Here is a 25,367-nt window from a genome sequence, read left to right on the forward strand (position 1 = left end):
TTGACCGCATTGTTTGTACAACTGCTGCCACCTACTGGTTTTAAAAAGACATGCTCATTCTGGTAAATTTCAGAAGAACACGGAAATGTTGTTGTAAGACTGAAGACATGTGTCTTCACAATGAAAAAGAGTTAAATGGCCGTTACACGTCGTCAAATTTAATGATGTAGACTAGCCACAATGACGGACTTCGGCGTGATTTAATATGCTTTAAATATAAGGAAATTTTATGAAATGAAAAGAAAAAACAGTCCTCTTTAAACTTACTAATCGTTGAAGGGTTTTGCTCTAATAAGCAGAAATTAAACTCTTTTGCACTGTAGATTAAGCAAAAGTAGCAATTATTTGCAGAGTTTAACAGAAGACAACGCTTATACTTTGGACGTAACAGTGCGCATGACGTAAACGCGTCAGCTGGTTAGTGTTTACATCCCCATCATTTTTGTCGCAGCGAACTTCATGAGCCGCTCAGCCCAAATGTGTCCAACCTAAATCTAGACGAATACGGCATAATATCATCGGCGGACGGATAAACTGCTGTTTTGTATGAAACAACTGGCAAAGACCATATTGAAACGGTAAATGGAGATGGTACAATGGCAGAGTGTGTCAGTGTTTTGACACAGTGAGAAAGACTATTGTTTTTGTCGGGCATGGAATGTATCGGTGTTGTTTTCCTCCCTGTTAATTCGCCGCCACTTTTTATACAGGTTATCTAATGTGGCAAGTGAACGTGTGGAAATTTTTAGATTATTTTCATATTATTGCATTCTGTTCAACGTTCGTGTTGTTGTTCGTCTCTAAATTGGTCTTGTCGTCTCCTGAAATCTGGCAACATTTCTGGACGTGTTTCTATGATTAGACATTTACCTCTCCTACAGACTGCATGTTGATCTTTTTTAGGAGTACAGTTGAAACTCATTTTCTTAAAACATTTGTAGGCTAATTTTGCGTGTCGCCGCTGTTTTCATGTGTTTGATCGATGCTTTGCTGTTTGCTTAACAGGAAACATGCGCTACGGAGAGGAGTATTTTGGCAAAGTCCTGCACCGTCTCACCGTTTAACGCATGTAGTTCGCGAAATAAAACTGAAGTGTTCCCCGATTTTACTTAAATCGACGTCTTTTGATTAATTCAGTGCTTTTCGTTGAGAGTTGCAGTTCAGTACGGTGCTTAGGCCGTCAAACTTCACACACCACTATCTCGGAGGCCAGAAAACTGAGCCAAAAAAACCTACCAAATGGTTGGTTTGAAGAATGTTTAATACCTTTAGGGGCCTCTTTCGTCCGTGTATTGTGACTATTGTTTGTTGTCTGCTATGTTTGCCAGCCTGCAGCCTACAGTTGTCCTTAGGTGTTCTTTGTGTCACCTAGCATGGTAACCCACTGTGAAACATATGAGACTATGTATTGCCTGCCTGGCAGCCAATGGGGAAACAAATGACCTGTCTGTGGTCAGAGTGTGGCCTCCTCTACCTTCACACAGTGGGTTCCAATTGGAAGACAACTGTTTATCACTTTTCACTTGGCATTGTCTAACATCTAGAAATAGAACTAATGAAACAGCCTCCAAGATTGAAAGGTCACTTGATATTAAGCCAAGTTTAATTTGTGTTTTTTATAGCTTACCTATGGTGACATTTTAATGGTTACACTTGGTATGTAGCTGAGGCATAAAAAATATTCATCAGTTCACTCTAATCAGTTTTCTGGGCCTGCTTGCTAATAATTTGTCCTCAGAAAAGGATGTTTCTCCAGAGATAAACAAAGAAAAATAAATTATATAGCAGAAGGCTAGAGACTGGAAAGATAACCCTAATGTAAATCATTTTTTTGGCAAGTCATAACTAAAATAATTATGTCTGACTTTTCAGAAGGAATACCCTTTAAAGTAAATCTCAGATATTTCATGTCACGGCCATAGATGCAAAAATGAAATGGAAATTGGAATGTCCGCAAATCATACTTATTGCCCCGGTTAATCATGAGGTTTTGAGTGTATACAGATTTTGAAGCTGAAACGAAAAACTATCGATGAAATGTTGTGCTTCTAACATTATTGGCATTGTGTTCATTTTTAAAAATCTGTTTTGACCAGAACCCCTTCCTGATCCAGATCCAGACCCAGACCCGTCAGGTCCACCCTCTGTCTGAAACTCTCTCCTGTCACGATGGGAGGAGCAGTGAGCGCCGGAGAGGACAACGATGAGCTGATCGACAACCTGAAGGAGGCCCATTATATCCGCTCTGACTTAGTGGAGCGGGCTTTCAGAGCCATCGACCGTGCCGACTACTACCTTGAGGAATACCGTGACAACGCCTACAAGGACCTGGCGTGGAGACATGGGAATCTCCACCTGTCTGCTCCCTGCATCTATTCGGAGGTGATGGAGGCCCTGGATCTGCGACCCGGCCTGTCCTTCCTGAACCTGGGCAGTGGTACAGGCTATCTCAGCACCATGGTTGGCCTGATACTGGGTAGGCTTCCATCTCATATGATCTCGTATGAATCCCTTTGAGTGAGACCGTCTTTTCTGATATGCATAGATCAAAGAGGTCATTGGTTGGGTAACATCTGAATAGGTTTTGATCTCTTTGATCTGTGTATATATCCACAGGTCCTTTTGGTGTCAATCACGGGGTGGAGTTGCATGCAGATGTGATTGAATATGCCAAACAGAAACTTCACCATTTCATCAAAACCAGCGAAAGCTTTGACAAGTGAGTCACTGTGACTTTTATGACCTTTGTAGTTTTCATCTATGCTTACTACAACTCATTTTGTGTGTGTGTGTGTGTATGTGTGTGTGTGTGTGTGTGTGTGTGTGTGTGTATGTATATGTGTGTGCGTGTGCGTGTCAGTGTGTCCATGTGTGTGTGTGGACATTTGTTTACCCATATATTTGTTATTTGAAGTTTCTGTCACTGTTTGATACTTCATTATTGTATATTCATGTATCAATGAAAGTGTGTGCTTGGTTGCAGGTTTGAGTTCTGTGAGCCCTCTTTTGTTGAGGGGAACTGCCTGGAGATTCCACCAGACAGCAGACAATATGACAGAGTGTACTGTGGAGCAGGGGTACAGAAAGAGTATGAAAACTACATGAAGAACCTGCTTAAAGTTGGAGGTATCCTGGTGCTACCACTGGAGGAGAAGGTAAGAGTATAAGTCAAACAGTGTCCTTTATTATGTTTTTATATTTGTTTGTTTTGTTTTTTTCATGTTTAAAATGCTGAAATGTGACATTCTGAATCCTAGTCACAGAAAGAATAGACAGTACATCAGTTTCTGTAGTAAGTCTCAAAACATTAACTAACTATGTTTCTACTGTTCCACTTTTTTGCCACATTAAGTAACCTGAATCTTTCATTTTTTTCACTGACTGGCTTTGTAGTAAGCAGTTAAAGTGATCATACTCACATACACTCACACATTAGATATGTTTATGTCTCCAGAACTAATATTCAAGTGCTATTGTAGATCGCCACTGATTTTTAATTAAGCATAAAAACCCTCTTCCTGTGTGTCTGGCAGCTGACCAAGATCACCCGCACAGGACAAAGCACCTGGGAAACCAAAAAAATCATTGCTGTCACTTTTGCTCCTCTCGTTCAACCCAAACATAACATTAACGGCAGACTCCGACCTGTGCCACTACGTGAGTACACCAAACACCTTACACCTTATTTTTGAATAGACATCTTAGAAAAAAAAAAACAAACAAACAGCTGTTAACTTCGATGTGATGATTAGGGATCCCAAATGGTGCTAAATATATTTGGCCAAACATCTGGAATTCATGGTTTGAAACCCAGCTGTGTTGAATATGACCCACTTAGAAATGCAATTGGCCAGATTACACTGAGCAGGTGTGTTGGGAGGATCCCTCTGTCCCTTAAGCTGTCACATGATTTGGCAACTCTACACGGCAAAAAAAAAAAAAACCCACAGAAGGTGTGTACTACACTCACAAGTTACAGAGAGATAAGAGATCTTGATGTAGGACGTTCCAGAATGGGACAAAGAAAATAAAACATCTGTTGTTTTACATTTAAGGATTTTCTTATAACTTTTACATAGCATTCTGATTATATTATTCTACAGAAAAGCCAATGTGAGAGTACAGCTGAATTATTGTCATACATTTTTAAAGGCACGTACAGTAACACTGAACAGGGAAATGTTTTCCTCCTTCCTTTCTCCCTCCATCACCCTCTAATCCCTTTCCTTTGTCGTTAAATCTTTCGAGTAGCAAAGTTTGAGGTGCGGACGCTTCAGGATCTGGCCCGAATTTGCATCCGTCACACACTGAGGCAGCCCACAGTCCTGAATGAGGGGCGGGGTAAGAGACGGCTGTCTTTCCCAGGAGCCCGAGCCATGCATCGGTACGGCCCCCGCTTCGAGCGACGGCGTCTCTGCCGACGCCTGTACCGCCAGCGCGTCGACTCTGTGGTCCTCCACGACTCTATGATCCCAGTGCCCATGGATGACAACAACAACCAAGGAATGACCGAGGAAGAGGAGGAGGAGGAAGAGGAAAGGAGGTGCAGAAGAAGAAGGGAGGAACAGCTGGATGAGGAGGAGGACGAGGGTGTCCAAGGAGAGGAAGACGAGAGAGGGAAGGGCGATACTACGTGGGCGGAGCCAACTGTTAACATTTTGAGGGAGAGGATCCTGGGACTCCCTCTACCAGAGCCTCTGAAGCTGTACCTGCTGTATTATCGAGAGAAATGAGACATGTAGCAGAGCATCAGTCTAGTGCTTAAGCTACTAGAAACCCAGAGAAGCCTTTTGTTTCTCCTGCACATCTGACGTGACTGTACGTGCGGCAAAATTGGGTCTCTGATTTAGGGACTGCTCCCAATCTGTTGAATACCTTTCTTCTCCCCTCTATCTTTTTTTTTCCTTTTGAGTGGCAGAACTTTGATTTGTACTGAAGTTTGGGGTTAAAGTGGGTTTCGACGTTCATGATTCTTTCAGGTTGCAGTTTAGCTCTTTATCATTTCAAATGTCCTATCTTAAATGACACAACATGACACCCACCAACCTCTTGTTGTTCTGAACTGATTTGTTTAGGTAGAGACAGATAAGACATGCATTCCTGTAGCAGAATTTTGTACAAATATGATTTGTGAAAAATAAAGCTAAGTAATTTCACCCAGATGGGCATTTGATTAGATAAGACTCACCTAATATTCAGTAAAAAATGGTTCCCAATCTCCAGTTTAAACTAGACTCCTCCCTAGCATTGATTGCGTCATAAAAGGTCAAACTCCATCCACTGAACCCCTACACTACACGCCAAGACCGCCCTAATAAGTAATATGCAAGATTAGGTGGTAACTAGGTGACATGATGCTGTGGAGAATTGTTCCTGCAAACTTTTAATGTTCTATCAGAGAAGGTGATGAATCACTCATTCAACATATTGCTTTCCAACCACCAGGTGCTGCTGTTTCTCAGTGAGAAAATATGAAAGATAACATTTCTTCAGTGTATTTAAAGCTGCACCTTCAAGTGATAGTGATACAGACATAGAGTGATTTTTTAGCTAGTAGTATACAGTTTTAATGAAAACTCAGTGTGACCAGAAGTGTGGACTTGTGACTACTCTTTCTTTATTTTTTCCCCTTTAGGGAATCTCCTATTTTTTTCCCCACAGGTAACACTGGAAACCAGTTGTTGGAGCTTTTATTACACAAAAGAAACTGGTATTGGATTGCAGGCATAAGTCTTCTGTCTTAAGCCAAGAGAAAGATCTCCATATGTAATGTGGCCATATGGAGGCAATTTTACCATGTGTTCCTCTCTGACAGTTTCAACAGCTCCCATCATATACACATTATCATAAGAACAAACATCAAAATTAGATATTTTGACATGGCAGAATTGGTGAATCTCCTCTGGGTTTCTATGACCAGGTTAATGATGATGATGATGATGATGATGATGATGAAGGTTACATCACAGGATCCAGCTACACAGATGAGGCATTCAGATAGTCAGTATGATACAGTGTGATCTCTGAAAAACACCTCAATTCCTCAGTGTTTCACAATTATCTTGGAGTTGGAATTTGACTTCCCAGTGATGGAGTCTTGCTTTTGCAATGCAGACTTTCATTGTTCCTCCAGCCCCATGATGTGAGAATTTGCAAACGTTTAAGGCACTTCATTCCAAATCATTTTATTGTGGTGCAAATTGATGATTATTAAATGGCTTTTTAACTGTCTAGCACAGCCATCACTAATATTGTGAACCTTGGTAAGTAGCCTAATCATATGGCTGTAATCCATACTGTAACCGTGATATTGTCGGGAAAACACCACAAAACAGTAAATCCTTAGTTATCTGACTTTCTATCTAGCATCACAGTGGGGTGAAGAATACATGCCCATCAGATACAGTAAAGATAGGATTCTGAAATCTTGATTTACAAAGTTGCGATTCCTTGTATTGTTTGAGATATCAAGCTTCTGATATATGGGAATGGTAAAGATATCCAACCTCTCATACACAGATACATATTAATAGAGTAATGCACATTGGTGATACCGGTGTTATCAGTTCTGCTCTTTCATGGAGGTGTTTTAATACTACCTTGACTGCTTTCTACAGCAACCCTTAATTCTGAGACACCAGGGTGGAGCTACTGTTTTCTTTTGCTCTGGTTGATGTGCTGTGGCTTGCTTTCAGTGGCTCAACCAGCCTATCCAGATACTCTTCTTTTTTATCAATTTCTTTGACATTTTCAGATGTGCTTTTAGAATGCAGTTCCTGAGGTGATGTGTGAACAGGTTTGGTTGTCAACTGATGGGTGCTGGAAAATTCCTCTACCTTAATCTCTGTTTTAACATGAAACAGTTTTGAATTAGATGACATTACATGAATCCAGAGTGAATTTACAGCAGTTTCAGGTAAATTGAAAAACTCTGGATTTGAGCTGCTGGACTTATTTAACGTCAGCGTCAACATTTGGGCATAATTTACATGGATTTCCAGACTTGCTTTTTGACTTTTTCTTTTTAAACAAGACTGATAGACATGCATGCCCTGACTTGTTTCCAGGGAGAAGAGTGATGTTTGTCATTTTCTTTCAAACCATGGGCCGTATCCAAACTGATCTTTGACTGATCACTTGAATGTTTTCTTAAGTCTTTTAAATCAAGCAGAGCATTTCTTTTTTGATTGGGGAAAGAAACCCAGCAGGTTTGTGTTTGGCTGTCATCCTCAAATGTCAATCCAGGTCTCCAAGAGAACAATTAGTTTTTGTTTGTCTTCAAGTAACCTCATACTATTTTCTGTATTAGGCAATAAGTGGATGGTCTCTGAAGAGGGCTAGATTAATAATGCAGTTTTCTGAAGACATTGTTATCAAAACAATACCAGCGAAATTGAAAACCAGTTAGAGTTATTGTACTCCTGATAGAAATGCTTAAATGAAAAAACCCTAAGCCAGTTCTCTGTCTGGGTTTAATCTAATTGACCTCTTACTGGGATGTTACCCCTTCCTCAGCTCATTGTAACCACAAATTCGTCGTGGTCTGGTCACAACGCCCTGGCAACGCCCTCTGGTCACAATGGCAGTGGCACCTGACAGTGGGGAAAGTGATTAATAGTTTGATACAGCATGAAACAAATTTAAATGACTCCAATGTCAAAGATGCTGGAGAAAGACTATATGATCTTCTCACAGAAAACATATGGTTGGAAAGAAAAAAATGGTGCCCCATATCATAGCTGCACATGATCTGGTAAACAACAGGGCACTGATATTATGTACTGTTTTTCAGGGTGGTCTTGAACAGGTTTGCAAGGGGTCCATGGGAATGAGTCATTCAGTCATTCATTTGAGTTCCTTATGTCCTAATCATTGTCAGGAAGGATTTCAGTGGATATTGAACGTCACAGACCTTTTTTGCCTTTCTTTTTCAATATTCTATATTCGGCAAACCTTTCTTAATCAAAGTACCCATTTTGGGTCTTATCAATCAGCTTTATTGCTCAAAATTTACTTTATATTTGTAGAAAACTGTGAATGTGTTACAGGAGGGTCTCATCTGTATCTAACTATATGAATCCTTTGAGAACAGTCTGAGATGATGAGTGTGATTTCAGATGGAATGACCCATTCTCTAAGAAGGTCATATTCATTTCTGTGCCCTACTTTTATTCTGCACTGATGGAAGCTACCAAAATGTGGCTTGAAGAACTGAACCTGCAAAGAGTTTAGGAAGAATATCATTACTGTTTCTGAATTGTTAGAAAAGATTAATGTGATGAGTAAGACGATGTATGTTTTACAGCTGTATGGATACTTTCGAAACTGACTCTCCATGGTCCTGACCTTTACCTCCCCCCTCTTTGCACCTGAATTTCATGAATACTTAAGTTTGTTGTGATGGCTTCCTTGATTGTCCAATAACGTCAGAATTCATCGGCTGGAAATATTTATTTTTGCTCAAGGTCATTTTGAGGTTGTGCTTTCTCTGTTTCTACTGATGTTGGGTGATGCACTTGTTCCACCACACAGTGGTGTGCAGTATGATACAAATAAGTATGTTGAAATTGCCCTGCGGGGCACCACTCCATTTGTGTTATAATACACGCCACTGAAGCCTACAAGTACTTCATTTAACATTTAAGAGATGGCCATCTTCTATAGCGTTATGATAATAGGGCCATCATTATGACTGAAACCATCGGCCAAAGCTCAGTTCTGGAGTTTTCTCTTTCCACTCCCTCCCTCCGCACAGAAAAGGTAGATGAGAGAGACTTTATTTACATTCTCCCAGCTGCAATTGAATTCTTCTCCAAAACAGGACATGGTTGTTGGTCCCCCCCCCCCCCCCCCCCAGCCTTAAATTGCATTTAACAAGGTGTCTTCCCATTGGTGCAAAAAAAAAGTGGGATGAAAATCACTATACAGTTTAGAACGTGAAAAGAATGGCAAGTCGCTACCAGTGACCAGGTTGGGGACAAATTATGCATAAAAGACTGTTTTTAATCAAATTTCCCCCCAAACTACAGGAATGTACCTATCTTTTTTTTCTAAAATGAAACTCGTATATTCTCATATATTAGCTATGATATATTCTTTAAGAATAATCATTTCAGAAATGATTTTTGAAAAGAAGCACGTTATCTAAAAACACTTTTTAGAGAGTTAAGCCATCTGACCCCTTTCACCAAAAACATGAGTCAGCTCTTAATGCTCTTTCATGCGACTCTCATTCAAGGAGAAGTCAACTCCCTCTAAGAGAACTTTTTTCGTGAATATTTTTCTTCTTCACTGTGAAAGATGCCTGTTATTCTCTTTTGTCAGACATGTCCAAGCAGCAAAAAGACTAAGTCAATTCAAATGAACAGGAACCAAACAAAATATAGTAATATATTCATCTTAAAACTCGGTTGTTTGGCAATACAACAATACCTAGACTTTTTAATAATCTGGCAAACAAATCTATTCACCATGCAGACCCTAATCATCATCAATTTTTTGGTTTTGTGTTTAATAGTTGTTGTATTTAAGCACATCCTCCAAGAGTGTGGCAAGGTTTAATTGTACTTTTGCTGCTGTGAATAAAGCTATAAAATATAAATGTTAAACTGCTGCTTTAAAAGGTTTGAGTACATAATTTCACGTGTGTAGAAATTGTACTCTTATATGTAAAATTTAAATCAAATTTAACAATAATAATAGTATATACTGAAGTTTGGCTGCTATACCTAAGCCCAGAGTAAATTTACAAAAAGGTTTCTGTACTTTAAGTTATACCATCTGGACATACAAGACTGTCCATTAAGAAATACTCAGAATAAGATTTTGTTTATGATCAAGCCCATACTCGGTCATAATGGCCACGTGTCGAAAAAATATATCCCACTAATAGATAATATTCCCTCTTTAATAAAAGAATCTAACAGGTAAAAGACATTGAGCAATTTGTGCATTCTCAGTCAGCCAAACATCAAACACAAACAAAATCATACATTTGGGTACAAAATAATAGTAGCATTAGTGCATTAAATTTATAAATATTTCTTACTCCTGCTTTTACTGTTTGTTAAAAAAAAAAAAAAAAAAAAAACAGGACTGGATTCAGTGAATATGACTTGGAGCGTGTGACAGGAAATGGAAAAGGGTATATTCACATTTTAATGACCAATCTCTACGAATTGATCAAATTTATACTTTCTAAATTCATGCTAATCAATGTTATATATAAGACTTTGAGGGTTCCAAGAACTTGAAAGATTAACAACTGCACTGGGCTTTTGCAAACAGGTTACATTACTAGATTTAAATATATGAGACCATACTTTCCTGTCTTTTCTTTTTTTTAATTACATTTGCAGGTTGTAACCAAAATGATTTCCATTCACTCTCACACACAACAGACATTCCATGACTCATTTTCACAGCATTTACCTACAAGTATATTGCAAATTTTGAAGTCAAAAGTGGCCTATAATCAGTGTAAAGTCATTCGATATACTAAAGAAACAAAAAGTTAAATTTCGTGAGAAAAAACAAAATCCAAAAATAAATTTGTACATCACTCAAAATTATACAAATGCAAAAATAAACATTACAATCTATTCCAAAGGAGAAAAAAAGAGCATTAAAATAGTCTCTACAATAGTTCCAATACAAAATGAATGACAACTATACGACAATAAGTTATCCTTTTCACTCATAAAAAAACGCTCTATAACTGCATTCTTCTTGCTTGAACAATTGCAAAAGTATTATTGAATTATTTTCAGACATTTCTCAATATACATACATACTACATCACATGGGGTAAGTGAACCCTACAATAGCAGCAGGCAATGGCGTGTAGATTAATGGGGAGGTGACTGTTGTACATGGTATGGGCAGGGAGGGCTAGTGGGACAACAATGGGATGAATGCAGGAGAGAGGTGAGATATGAGTCAACATCAGCCAGCATAATCTTTTCTTTTTTTTTTTTTTTCTTTTTATCTTCAGCCATATGACAGCAGTGATACTATGTTTCTGTGGGAGGGTTTCTTAAAACATGGATTTCAATCCAAAGAGATCAGCTCATTCCAAGGGACACTCACACCCAGAGGAGAGAGATGTGCACCCACCCTCAGTCTATTTAAAACAAGCGTGGGGGAACTGAAGGCACCTTGGAACCCTGATATTTTTGGTTTGTGTTGAACTTAAACATCTCCCCATTCCCAAATCTTAAATGCTCCGGTGAGAGCACCGTTGTAGTGGGACCAGCTCTAAACATAGGCTGTAGTGTGCTTCATTCTTCAGACTACACTGACATGTAACTGAAGAGAGAAAAACAATTAAAGCTTGTATCTTGTTACGACAGACCATTTCCACTTTTAACTAGAGTACTAAATTTGAAAAACTAACTTTAAAAAAAAAACAAACTAAAAAAACAAGCTAACTCTAAATCCCCAGAGGCAGGGATACACAGAGGACAAATTCTTGGAAATGTGTAACCATGTTGGCCAAAGGGTGACCTGCTGACCAAACAAAGATCTTCCTCTTGTTCTTCATGTAACGCCTATCCCAGCAGGCACATACAAACACATAAAACAAGGAATCTACTGTGGAGACCTTCAAGTATGGCAAAACCATCATAGCATGTCCCAATCTTTGTTGTACATCATGAAAAGGGATGTAGGCATCTCTAAGACTCAAGCAATTTAATTGAAGAAAGCTGGAAATATTGAAAAAAAAAAAAAAAAGGGGGGGGGGGGGGGTGTCAGCATTGTCACAAAATGACATCATATGCCTTCTCCTCACTTTGTTTACACTGAGAGAAGGCCATTTCTGTCTGCTTTTTTTTGTCTTTAATTCTTTTTAGCAGACAGCCCTTAGGTAGAGCAGTAGGGGTAGTCGAACGAGTCTTGGTGTAGCTGAATGACTGAACGACAGCAGTTGGTCCTAGGTCCAAAGGCAGAAAGAAAGAGTGTCTTTCCATCCCCTCCTGTGCCTTGGGTAAAGATGTAAAGGGAATCGTACAAACGGTTGTTGAATTGAAATCAGGAGGCCACTGTCAAAAGTCTCTGACTGTCCATAACCAGAATCCAAAAAAAAAAAAACCTGTTTGTCAATAAATCTCCAGAGATATGAGGGCAGAGACAGGTAGACAAGGTCACTTCGGTACCAACCCGCGAGACTGTGGATATAAAGGGTGTCCTGAGCTTGAAGGGCTGTGTGCAGAGGTGGGAGTGGTGGACTTCTTGCCAGTTTTTGGCCGACTGTTGGAAGGAGAGAGAGAGAGAGAGAGAGAGAGAGAGAGGGAAAACCAAGATAGCTACATGAGATTAATTGTGGGGTAACTCCTTCATTTCGATATGACCTCTCCATTTGTGGGGACCACATACCCATTAACACGAGCCAATTTACATAATCACATGAATAATGATTATTATTAGATCACTGGTTCATTAAGGTGTGTTAGTGTTGGCAAGAAATGTCTACACCGCAAAAATGAACTGCACTGTAAAAATTGAATAATCAATGTCAAAGTTGGATAATCAATGTAACCACACAAAACAGTCATCCCAACTGCTTCTAGATTAAATGCTCATAGAGACAGATATGGTGCAAAGGACCGGTGGAGCTGAGGCAGGTTCTTACTCTTACCCAGACTTGGGCTTCTTTCCAGACCCCGACAGAGCCATGGTCCCTGGAGGGCTTGGTCCCAGACTGTTGTGAAAGCTTGAAGCATCCACCTGGATCTCATCCTCATCACGCAGTGCATCCTCCAGAGCAGCAGCTACTCTGGGCGCAATAACAGGCTCCTCATAGTCCTTGGTGGTGCGTGTGGGCATGTCCAGTTCCAGCATCATGACATTCTCAGCCTGGGCCACAGGAAAGAGATCACAGAGAGGACTGGTTAGGCCACTCCACACAACAAATGGAGAGGGATGGAGTGAATAAGGACACAGAGGGTAGCAGAGTGGAGGGAGCATGAGAATAGAGACATACAAGGTCAACACAGAGGGAAAGAAATAAAAAAAGAGGCAAAGAAGAATGGTAGGGAGATGGTATATTTACAGACATAGGTGTAGGACAGTGACAGTGAAGGAAGTGTCACTGCAGCCGAGGAACAAAGACAGGACAGTTCTTTGAAACATGCGGGGAAAAGCCAAAAGGGAAAGTGGGGCAGTGAATGGTAAATAGAAGCAAGAGATAAAAAATCACTGCACCACCATCAATCAAACCGTTTGTGCGGGACGGTGGGTCACGCGTTTTATACGGCTGTTTGAGACGTACCCTGTATCTCACATCCGGCTGCATCATCATAGCCCTGCGGGCGTGCTGACACAAGGGTCTCCGATACCCCACCGCAGACACTGGCCTCCTCATCATCTGCTGATCTCTACAAACAGGAAAACAAACAGGACGAACAACTGGGAATGAGGAACAGTGTGCCTTGTGTAGTATATACATTAATCTGCTTTAATTCCGTGTGTGTGTGTGTGTTTGGGAGTGTAGTTTCTTCTGTACGCACTCTTGGATGCGGGTGATGGGTTGTATTTGCCATTTGTCTGCATCCTCATCGAAGAAGGCTCTTCCCATGATCTTATTCTTCTCCTCCAGAGGGATAAAGTTCTCTATAATTAAGTGCCTGTGGAGAAAACAGCAGAGGTCAACGTCTGCCCACACTCATCACTGGAGAACTCTGACAGTCAAATCACCAATAATGGGATATTCTTGTTAAGCCAGTGTTTGTTATATAGGAATCTCTTGGGGTCTCTGCTGCACATAATGGCCTGAATACATGTACAGTAATGCTGATTCCAGACATTCTGGCCTGACTAGGGAAAAGAGCTGAGTAGAGAAAACAGTCTGGCTCATCACTAAGACGTAATCAGGTCAGAAAGCTCTCAGTGTTTCTAGCTGAGATTCATCTTTCCCTTTAAAAATTCTACTCATCCATCTCAATCTGAAACCAAAACATCGCGCCGTTCCAGAGGTTCATAATGGTGTAATTAGACAATTAGCCTGCACTCATCCAATACTGAACGCACTGATTTTTTTTTTCTCAGAACCTTTTAAGGAAATGAGGATACAACATTCATTCGCAATGGCAGGAAGAGCTAATCAATAACGGATAACGGGAATGTCAGGCAGAGTGGATTTATAAATAAAGAGGAGCTGAAGATCCCAAGTCATAATGAGAAAGAAGTTGAGAAGAGAATGGAAAGAAAGCCTGGCAAGGTGTGAGAGAAAGAACAAGGATGGAAAAAATGAGTGCGCGTACTTAAGTTTCAGTTCTCTAGTCAGCTCATTCTGTGTCTGTTCCAGCTCCTGCCTCTCTTTAATGTGCTCCTCCTGAACATCGTGGATCTCCGTCTTCACAGCCTGCAGCTTGGCAAAGAGCTGCAAAGATGAACAAAAGACAGGGGGAAAAAGGAGGAGAGGAACAGAAGAGGGGAAAGCCAAGAAGGTGAGAATGATGGATTATGGGAGGTGGGAGAAGAAGGCAGAGAGAAATTGAAAGCAAGTGGAAGGAATTGAAAGACGGGAGAGACAGAGAAAAAGAAGAGGGAGAGGAGGAGAAAGTGTGGAGGGAGGGGGGGGGAGTAGAAAGAGAAAGGGGGAGAGACAAAATCAGCTGTGATAATCACAAGGAGAATGAAACAAAGAAACTGTACACACAGTCAAGCAGAAAGAAGAGACTGAAGTCTAGTCATGTCCATTCAGACCCCAGCAGGGAGGGAGAAATTCGACGAGCTTGTCTAAACTAAGAGCTCCATAGCATTCAGTGCCAACCTAAAAAAGAAACTTCTTCTGCTCAATGATATTTGTCTGATTTTGGACTTCAAAGGACCATCGCATATTTATTTCGAAAATATCTCCCGTCATAGCATTCCAAGACAGCATCAGAAAAACATTTGCATATTTCTCCATGTTGAGTATGTTACACAGTTGTGTCAGCAAAATCATTTAAGCTGTCTTGCACACTTACTTTCTTCAGTTTCTTGGTCTTGATGTCGACTTCTTGCTGCAGGGAACTGTAGGTCTCTTTAAGTTCAAGGGTTTCTTCATCTCGAAACTCTACTTGCTGCTGCATCTCCCGTTCCCGCCTTTTCTGCTCACGTACACAAAATCAGAAATTAAACAAATGAGAAAACTCCTCGTACCGTTCTTTAAAAATCATTAAAATATCTTACATAACCTTTTCTAAGATATACAATGTTTTGAAAGAGTGTTTCACTGAAGCGCCCTGACACTGTATTATGTGTATAAGGACCAGGGGAGAGGTTAAGGAGCAGGTGTAATATAAAGACTGGACTGAAAAGTACACAACTGTTCTTCATTTCAAAGCCAACTTTCAAGAACAGCCCACTATGGCAACTTAAACAGCTTATCAGATGCAAAGTTTGATCCATTATAAGCACCTGTTCAGCAATTTCTTGCCGCTTCTGCTCCAGTATCCTCTGCTGTTCATTAGTGTGGTCCACAATGTTCTTCCCTCCAACAAGAAGCTTACTTTCCATTGCCTGAAAGATAGGACACAAAAGTGAGACATGGATAGTCACACAATGAGAGGGAGGGAGAGTCACAAACTAAATTTGTATGGGACAACTCAGACCCAAGTTTGAGAAATTTTTCTTACCTTGACTTTAGCTGCAAGCTGCTCGCTTGCCTCCCTCTCTCTTCGGAGGTCATCCATCTTTTTCTCCTTCTCTCTCAGCAACTTCTGTTTCTCCTCTGCCACAAGACTGTGGTCTTCCATTATAGCCCTCCTCTCTTTCTCCAGTTTGTCCTGCTGATCCCGCCAATAATCTGCATCAGCACCTCCTTCCTCCTCTTCTTCCTCCTCCTCTTCCTCTTCTTCACCCTCTTCCAGTTCCTCCCCTCCCTCTCCAGGCCTTCTCCGCCTCCTCTTCCTTCTCCTCTTGCCTGATCGTTTCTCTAGCTGTTCCTTCAACCGGGCAATCTCTTCCTGGAACTCCCTGAGTAGAGCATCCTTTGGATCCTCATTGATGCGAGGTTTGTTCTTGATGTTTTTAGCCCGGTTGGAGTAACGTAAAGTTGTTAGTGTCTCCTCCACATTGTAGGAGGCTGGCCCGATATTAGCAACCATTACAGTACGGGCATTGCCTCCCAAAGAATCTTGAAGCAATCTCGTTAGCTTAGAGTCCCTGTACGGGATGTGAGTACTCTTTCCATCCACCAGGGCGGAAATAACATTGCCTAAAGCTGAAAGAGACAGGTTAATCTTGGTGGCTTCCTTAAGCCGTTCTCCTTGAGCACCAGTCTTGGTTTGCCTTTCACTTCCAGCAAGGTCCACCAAGTTGAGCTTGCCTACACGGATATGGTTTTCACCATCAGGTCCAAGCTCACTGCATTCAATGGTAATGACAAAAATGGCATGGGAGCGGGAGCTGTGTTCATTCATGTTGGTGGCACCAACCGAGCGGTTTTGGTTACCCACGTTCATGACGTGTTCTATCTCCCGCACGTTCTTAGTGACGAAGGACGACAGGTCTTTGACGAAAACACCCGTATCTGGCCTCTCTTTTAGCTCCAAACGACGGGACTGGTCCTTGGACAGCAGGTCTCTAATCTCCTCTTGATAAATCTCCAGATAGGATGCCCTAACCAGGTACTGCTGATTCTGGGAGCGAGAGATGTGGGTGAAGATATGTTCAAATGAGTTGGGGATGACACCTCTCCTCTCAGGATCATTACGTATCCCCTCCATTGTGTAGGTCTTCCCTGTGCCTGTCTGACCATAAGCAAAGATGGTGCCATTGAAGCCTAGTAAAACAGAGTCCACCAACGGCCTGAAGGTCTCGTCATAGAGCTCCACCTGTTTGGAGCTCCAGTCGTAGACCGAATCAAAGGTAAACACCTTGGGCTGATCGTGGCCAGATGTTCCCCGGGTGTTACGCACGGACACCTGTCCGAGCTTCACATCCATGGAAACCACCCTCTCGTAGTTGGCTGCACGCTCCTTTTCATTCATGGGGCGACATCGCACAACAACCTTCACAGACTCTGAGCTTTTACTTTTGGACATGGTGACTGAACCCCTGACACTTTACTGTGTCTGTCGGCCTCTGTCTGCTTCAAGTAATGATTCCCAGTGATAACACTGCCAGCATCAGACCCTGAAAAAGAGTTGTGTGTTTTAACACTTCAATGCAAATGAACTTTTAAAAGCATATTTCAGTTTAATCTAAGCATCTCTGTGTCCTTAATTTTCCCAACTGCATTACTCTAAGGATGTTTTTCCTTTAGCTGGCTTCATTCTCCCATTGGGCATGCAGCAGACCAGGCAGGTGGAAACCATCCCATTAGAGCTGCTGCCATTTCGCTTTATGCCATAGTTAGTGCAGAGCTCATTACGTACATGAAACAGGGAGGAGATGCTATTTCAACGATCTGGAGCACTGCCAGTGTGACTACAACCTTTCCTTGAAGTATCGCTGAATCAGAACATTTTGCATGTTTGCTCTCTCCTTTATACTAGCACCTCCGATTTAACCTGTCATGGTTTTCATGATGTATTAAATAATCTGAATCAAACTGGGAGATTATAAAGAAGGAGCATGTTTTGGGATCCTCGCTGAACAGACTGCATACCAGTGGAATATTCTACATCCTTATTAAACTCCCTGATCCTCAGTAATCTAGTAAATCAGTGGAATAAATCTTATACACCGGTTATTAGTTCCCTGACTGTGGTACGCGTTTTCACTAATTAAAATCACCAGCATGTATGGTAAGGAGAGTACAACTGTACATTTTTTGTCGAACAAATACAACAAATTGAAAGCATCGCTACCGTGCACAATTAGCTAGCTAGCTACCTAGGCACTGAAAATACTAAATTAGCCTGTAAATGAACCGGCTAATCGGCAAATTCTCAAGGATTTGCTAACGATAGTCAACCCCACGGCCAATAACGGTTTACCGAGATGTTTTGGTTACCGTGTATGTGAAACAAAATTAGTAGAATATTATTAATGCACTATACTTCAATGATCACCCATCTCATGTTTACCAAACAACAAATAGAAACCCTCATTAGTATTACGGCTAAAACGCTAGCTGGCTATCAGTTATGGGCTACTTAGGTTTATCCTAAACTACATGATGCTCTATGGATAGCGACTGTAGCTAGGATAACGCACCATCGGTAGCTAGTAAAATATGGATTAACGTTATGTGGACGAAACAGCGCTGGCAAAGTAAATCATTGAATTTAAATTACCTGAAATTTAAATTGTCAAACAGCTAAACACACAACAAAACCAGCGGGGGGAAAATCTGAAATACAAGTACATCCGTCCGGACTGAAATCCGCAGCAACCAAAAGCAAGCGGCCTAGCAACGGCAAAACAAATTCATGTCATGAAGCTGGTCAGTTAGCAAGCTAGGCATAACTCTGAACCATGAAAGCTTGCGAGGGCTTTAATCCATTAATGTGACTTCGTTTTAGTTATCCCAAAACAAAACATGTTTAAGTATCTAGTTCAAAGGTTGATACACAGAAAGCTGACGTTACTCTTTGCTAGTCGAGCGAATCATCCCGGTCAGCCATTACTGCCTTCTTTCTCGCGAATCCCTCCCTAGCAGCCACTGAGCGAGTTGCTGGTTGACGATTCCGGATGGAGTACAGTGGATACAGTAAGGAGCCCTGATTAGGATTCTGATTTACCCATGAGCAAACAGCTGACATCAACATCACGGGGCGGTTAAGATTACACTTCCTGTTCTTGGACCGCCACTTCTTGGATACATACCAAACATATCAAATATGACAGAGCAGGCCTATATCATTCAGTTTTACAACGTTTATTGACCCATTAAATTGATTCTGGGCTTTACAGAAACAAATGGTTACAGTACTATTGGGCTGTCACTGAAACTGATATCAATACTGACCATAATTTGTGCTGTAGTTTGTTTGCCTGCTTGAAAAGCACAATCACAGTTGGCTTTTCTCAAATCTTTGCATGGTAAAAGGTAGAAGAAGCATATCTAAGGTGTTATCATTATGGCACATTTCAGAACATGGGAGAAACTTAAATGTGATCAGTATGTGATAGAAAATTGACATTTCTAAATAAAAATGAACATCTTGACATTGCATGCCTGGAGATCTACTTGAAATTTTCATGAAAAATGGATTAAGCTTAACCAAACTACAGTCAACATAGTCAGACTGCTGACATTTGAAACACCATAGATCTTTTGTGGCTTAACAACACAGTAGTCCTAAGAACAATGAGGGAATGTTACTGTGATTTTTTAATACTATTATTTTCCAAATCAAACATGAAGACTGATGAGTGGAATGTACTATTTCAAAAGGACATGTAACCAGTGCATATTATACATGAGATCTGTCTGAATGGATAGATAACAGATTTAGTCCTCCTGAGGTAAATATCGTCCCCAGTCTCAAAGTGTTTGCTGTAGACTGAATGCCCATAGGTAATTCTGTCTAAATACCACCTCCAACTCCTCATTATAATTAGCATCTGGAATATCAGTTACCACACTCCTGAGTGGATCAGTTTCCAGCTCTGAGAAAAAGCCCCCCCCCAAAAATCTTTCCAGTCTATCGCTCAACAGTCAAAATGCCCCCTGTGAATTTTATCACATGAGGGAAAGAATTTGGTTAGGCAGTAGCCTCAGCACACGCTTTGAGACAGCACTCTGCATTTGGTACCAAACCCAAGTTTCAAGGAGGTCACCTGAGCTGCTGCTAACTTGGCTGGCATGCTGACAGCAAAATATAGCTCAAGCCATGCACTGTATTGTGGAAACTGAACACCCTCAATCTGTGAGGAACCTAATGGTTTACTTACATGGTCAGTCAAGAGGGACATGTATGAAAGAAACTAGCAACAGGTCTGGAAGGACTCCTGCAGAATCATATCAAAGGAATCATTGTAATGAATGGGTAACTCTTTAAAGTGATAGCATTCAAGTGCAGTGAACTCACAATCTTCATTCAAACCTCAAATACAAAAGTACTGAAAAGAAATTCCTTTTTTACTATCAGTCAAAACCTAATCCTACAGCTGCTGTGATCCAAACTTGGCCATAGTCTGGACCACGGCAAATTCATCTCCAAAGTCAGTAATGGAGCTCCCTTTTGATCAATTTCAAGTTTATAGTTCCTCCTTCCTTCTCTTTTTCCCTGGATAATCCATGCCGAAGAAGGAAGACAGACGACCATGAACATCGCGTTCCCGCTTGACAAAGGCGGAGAAGGACGACACGCAGTTCCCTATGAAGTGGTCTGCTTGGCCTAGGATGTACAGGTCAATTTGTGCGATGTCTGGTTGAAGACTAACCACTTTGACCTGTATAGCAAGAACATGGAAGAGATGAGAAAATATTCAAAAAGAGAGACACAGATCCTTAAATGGCAAAGATGCATCAGGTTGCGGAATTAAACATGCTGGAAACTATGGCACTTGGCAAAATACCCATACGAAATCACATAGATTAAAATAGGCAGAATTGTTTGTGTTTCTATAAGTGACTGATATATTCCCAAAGATCACGCAAGACAGACAATCAACAAATGAACCAAATTAACAAAGAACATATGTAATAAGCAGGTACAGATTCATCTTACTTTGCCCTTGAAAAGTTTCTGGATCTCGCTGATGTGGGATTCAGAATCTGTTGCGATGTAGATGGATTTAGCGTCAGTCTTCTTCACCCACAATTTCAGTGCACGCCGTATCTCTGCCAGCTCAGGCAGGCACATGGTCATGGTTAAGGGAAGCGCATTCTGACGGTCATATCCCACACACTGGGGAGACGCCATGAAATGAGTTCCTGCTTCGCCACTCTCCACCATCTTACAGGCATTTTGCTGGGAGGGACATAAAAAGCGCAAGAGAAAGAGGGCAATTATAAGTCAGCGTGTTACGGAAAAAAACTGTTTGATGAAGCTAACATGTTTAACTGGTATTTGCATTAAGCTATATTATAAATGGGAAATATTCGGAAGAACTAGAAACAATCTATACATATATTTACAGTGTATATGTTTAAGTTCAAATGAGTGTCCCACCATGAAAGATTTTCCGTATCTCATTGGGTTAACACAGCAAGTTAGCCCAAATCGACACTAGGCCTAAGAATCTGACAGCTCACACATGAACTTTTACACACACACACACACACACACACACACACACACACACACACACACAAGCGCACCCAGTCTGAGCCGATCCTGAGGTGGATGCCCACATAGGGCCTGGTGAGTAAGGTATTGATGTGGTCCTGTCCCTTCTGCACCATGCTCTCAGACCACACTACATACTGTTGCAGGCCAACATGCTCCTCCATGACAGGGAACTGAGCAGGAGCTCCTGGCAGAGCTAGAACAGGGTGCTCTGCTGGGGGGAACCTGAGAGGGAGAGAGAAGAATATTACAGTCAGTACAAGTTGGATCCACATGTATTTTGGAAGGTGTGACATTTACACATCAGGGAGACTTTGGTTTCTTACATCAGTGACCAATGATTCACAGTATCATCACTGAAACATTTAATTAGCCGTTTTACAATGAGTCATTCTTACTTTTTCATCCAGTGAGACTGGTAATATGAGCTAAATGACAGTCCACCAAACAGGTAAGAACGGTCAAAATCCACTCCGATGTGATCCCAAAATGGTCCAAAAGGATTCCCATCCTACAGAGGAATTAAGAAATCATATGAGAATTAGTTTCTCCATTATTATGGGACTTTCACAGTTCACTTAAAAAGAGATTTAACAAGAGTCCTACAGGGGGCAGTGTTCCTCTAAAGTCAAAAACGCCTTTGGCTAAAGCTGAGATCTTTTCAGCAGACACTGTTAGCCTTTCCCATGAGAGCCTCAAAACAAGAACAAAGTACATCATCTCAAAAGGAGTTTACAAGGATGATTTTTCCTGGTTCTCTACATTGTTGAAAACAACAGTGATATCAAAACATTTGTGCTTTATTACCAATTCCAGGGTACATGGGAGTTTACATGCTTTCAAAAGTCACAATATCCATCTAGAAAACAGTACTGACCTTTATCTTTCCCATACACCTCACAAGCAACCGCAATAGTCACAGATACCAAACAATGGAGCAGCAGACACTTTTCAACACATGGATGGATAAGTAAGTTCTTTGTATCTTCACGAATAAAAACTGTTTAACATATTAAGAGGCACAAGCATCCCTACCTAAGGAGTCGGCCTTTTGTAAATGTTACTTTCAAGACAGTATTGAATCAGCAAGCTATTCCATTCAAAGATGAGGACTTAGAGCCCTCCTGTACATCTGAGTGACTGTGTATCTTTCAGCATCTAGGAGGAGCGAGATATGACAGAGCGGGCGCTGCCTATACCCAGCCTTGGCTGCTCGGACAACGTGTGTATTGTCTGTGGCAAAATCTTGTAAAAACAGGCCATGTTTTGGTTTGACCACTAAGCAATGTTTAAATGGCAAATGCTTTTTCCCCTGTCCTGCTTAACCTTGATGTAAACGACGTCAAATAACCCTACACACCCTACTGTCCCTCCTACCTTCATGGGACAGGATTTTTTGTCAGGACTCCTCTGGGCAGCAGATTCAAAGCAGTAGGCTGCCCTCTGTCCCTTTGTCCAGTGTGTGGGGGCCAACTGCTCCATGAAGTCTTCAAGGCTAACCACTCGATGGTACTGCTGCAGAGGCTCCAGCTGGAAAAACTCACTGTAAGGGACATGAACCTGTTAAAAGGAGCAAAATATCGTAAGATTCAGGTTACACTAAGTGAATTGCGAGTAGCCACATTCAATACTTTACAAAGTGACTACGATAATGTAGGGTCTGCTATCACTTACAATATTGCAAAAGATGTTTTCACCACTTGAGATGACATATTTAACTGTAATATAATACAAGAGTCACAGGCAAGTTGCTTACCAGTACATAGTTGTGCCGAAAGCAGCACAGTAAAAGATCATCTAAACCAATGTTCTAAACAGGCTGAACGTCAGTTTGTCTGAATATTACGATCCTCCAGAAAACTATGACGTTAAATGGGTATCAAAATATTCTGATACTACTGGGCAACAGAGAACCAATACTCCCTCAGAGAAGGCTGAGAATATTTAACATATGCCTATCGTGGCAGACACCTCGCTTGTGGATCTTATTTTTAGACCCCTAGTCATAATTAATCTGATATGCTAGAAGCACCAAGATGACTACTTTATGCTTAGTGCTGTCTGCTAAAACACAACAACGACTGACTGTAAAAAAAGAAAACAAACATATTTTCAACTCAAAGACCACAGAACCTACACAACTATTGCATGTTACGTTCAGCAGTACATGCTACAGACATATCATGACTATCTCGTCAAGTTGGATCACTGAATCATGTGACTGTCTGACGCAGAGATGTGTGTTGTGCTTACGTTTGTGTATGGGGGCGCGTGATGTCTGTAAACAATCCAGGGAGGAACAGCAAGCGTTCGATTCAGCATTTTGGCAAAAGCCAACGACCCCAGAAAGTGGTCAGCCTGGTTCCCAAACCGACCTGCGACCAAATAAGAAGACGTTTCAATTTTGTCCGATCATTCCTAAATCCATTGAATTAGCATACAAGCCATTACCTAAATTTAATTACTTAAATTCAAATTAAGAGCACTTTAACAGTGGCTCGTAACGAGATGCAACACGTGTGTTATCTTTAGCTCGTAGCATCCGATGTCTGTAAAGCTATTAGGTTCATTACCTAGCTACATTCAGTGTGCAACAATGTGGAGAATTCTTGGTTCCTAAAACTGTACTTATGAAGCCCCGAACATGCCATTAAGCTTGATTACCCATGCAAGGACAATAGATGATGTATCCATTTTCATCCCATGTTAACTTTGTGGCATCTGTGAATCTGCTTTTTGGTGATATTGTGACATGTAGCAAAAATAAAATGAAAAGTTTCAAGTGCTTTGGTTTCGCCGCCATTGCAACTCATCCACTGTCCCACAATACACTGCGATACAATGTAGCACTCTTTAACTCTTTACGCGCTGGTAGCTACTTACAGTGCTGCAGATTCAGATAACGGGACGAGACTGAGAATAGAAACTCTTCTGTCACAATGGTTTTAAATGCGATTTGCAACATGCTGATCTTCGGTCAGAGGCGATTCTGTGAAATTTAAGATTTCATAACTATTTGACCGATACGCTTGCTTTAAAGCTGTTGTATTTCTAATTGCTCTACGAAATGAGGAAACACGAACCAAAGCGGATGAGTTCGACTTGTCTTATGTCATATGTGAAATTCTGGAAACATGCGATATAAAGGATTGTCTAATGTTTTGTCAGTGTTCACATACGATCATACCAAACAAACATGAGATCAAGCCGAACTCCGGTGTTTTAATATGTATTCAATTGTTTCTTACCACTTACAACTGCCGATAAAAGGGGGAGTTTTCTACTGGCATATTGACCACAGCTCAGGGGGAAAACAGATGTGACAAACCTATGTGTTTAATGAAAACTTGGGTAAGGGTTATCATTCATTCATTCATCCATTCGATATCGACGTCTTATCCATGCCATCCAAGTCATTAGCGATTTCATTATCTTTTCTTTTTAACTTTTAACTCCAGTATGCAGAAAAAGAAAATGGATAAATGGACTGGATCCATTTTTGTCTCCTGCTTGCCCTTCGTTCAGAAGTGTCTCTCTTACGAGCCATTAATTGCTTTGAATTGCTGTTACGTATGGAAAACAGAAACTGAAAAATGCGTTAAATACCAATTATGAAATGTAATTACAGAATGGAAAGCCTTATACTATGCACTGTGTTTAAACATATGTTTACACTATGTTTAAGTGGTTTTACTTGAAAGATCTTTGTAATCAAGTACAAGTAAAATTAGTAAAATTGTGGTTGCTCAATATTTCACAGAAACAGAGAACAGAAATGAGAAAATATGAAAGAAAAAAAGTGCTAGTGAACCAGTTTGTGCAATCCAAGCAATGATACTTTAATATTAAACAATCAGACAGCCTTCCTAAGGCTGTGTTTTTAATTAATTTCAGTGTCTATTTTAATCAAATGTTACCCTAGAACAAATATAAGATTAAGACTGGATTTCATTATCACTAACAAATTGCCTTATTCGTAAAACAAATTAAGCAAAAACAAACAAACCTCCAACAAAAGAACAAAAACTTTAACCAAAATATTTCCTGTGCATTTAGCTGGTTTCGTTCAGATGGAGGTCATCAGAGTTGCTTTGTGATGATAAAGATGTACAGCTGAGAGAAGGTTTACTTTGACTTTGTCACTCTATTATTAAACCCAATGTAAAACGCAGCATATGTGTGCAACATGCTTTAAAC

The 25,367-nt window shown here is 40.8% G+C and overlaps 3 protein-coding genes across 4 annotated transcripts; 1 reads left to right on the top strand and 2 right to left on the bottom strand.

The window, feature by feature from the left end:
• The first annotated feature begins 549 nt into the window (after positions 1 to 549).
• Positions 550 to 4,880, top strand: pcmtd2b (protein-L-isoaspartate (D-aspartate) O-methyltransferase domain containing 2b). Its single transcript, XM_030769030.1, has 6 exons — positions 550 to 578; positions 2,097 to 2,476; positions 2,617 to 2,719; positions 2,984 to 3,155; positions 3,534 to 3,657; positions 4,252 to 4,880. The coding sequence occupies exons 2-6, from the start codon at positions 2,170 to 2,172 to the stop codon at positions 4,731 to 4,733; spliced, it is 1,188 nt and encodes a 395-aa protein (XP_030624890.1). The 5' UTR covers positions 550 to 578; positions 2,097 to 2,169; the 3' UTR covers positions 4,734 to 4,880.
• Positions 4,881 to 12,143: 7,263 nt separating this feature from the next.
• kif3b (kinesin family member 3B) lies at positions 12,144 to 17,047 on the bottom strand. 2 transcript variants are annotated; one of them, XM_030768914.1, is made up of 8 exons: positions 15,621 to 17,047; positions 15,403 to 15,504; positions 14,970 to 15,092; positions 14,262 to 14,380; positions 13,509 to 13,625; positions 13,271 to 13,376; positions 12,707 to 12,855; positions 12,144 to 12,276 (listed from the first exon to the last, which is right to left on the bottom strand). In XM_030768914.1, exons 1-8 carry the CDS (start codon positions 17,028 to 17,030, stop codon positions 12,144 to 12,146), a joined length of 2,259 nt encoding a protein of 752 aa, XP_030624774.1. In that variant the 5' UTR covers positions 17,031 to 17,047. The 2 variants fall into 2 exon arrangements, with proteins under 2 accessions (XP_030624774.1, XP_030624773.1); XM_030768913.1 differs by having other exon boundaries at positions 12,144 to 12,249; positions 12,638 to 12,855.
• A 1,804-nt stretch (positions 17,048 to 18,851) lies between these two features.
• pofut1 (protein O-fucosyltransferase 1) lies at positions 18,852 to 23,973 on the bottom strand. The gene is made up of 7 exons (XM_030768915.1): positions 23,835 to 23,973; positions 23,424 to 23,545; positions 22,548 to 22,730; positions 21,569 to 21,681; positions 21,203 to 21,395; positions 20,610 to 20,852; positions 18,852 to 20,331 (listed from the first exon to the last, which is right to left on the bottom strand). The coding sequence occupies exons 1-7, from the start codon at positions 23,971 to 23,973 to the stop codon at positions 20,137 to 20,139; spliced, it is 1,188 nt and encodes a 395-aa protein (XP_030624775.1). The 3' UTR covers positions 18,852 to 20,136.
• Positions 23,974 to 25,367: the final 1,394 nt, after the last annotated feature.

Source organism: Chanos chanos, chromosome 3 (genome assembly GCF_902362185.1).
Source record: "Chanos chanos chromosome 3, fChaCha1.1, whole genome shotgun sequence".
NCBI classification, from domain to species: Eukaryota; Metazoa; Chordata; class Actinopteri; order Gonorynchiformes; family Chanidae; genus Chanos; species Chanos chanos.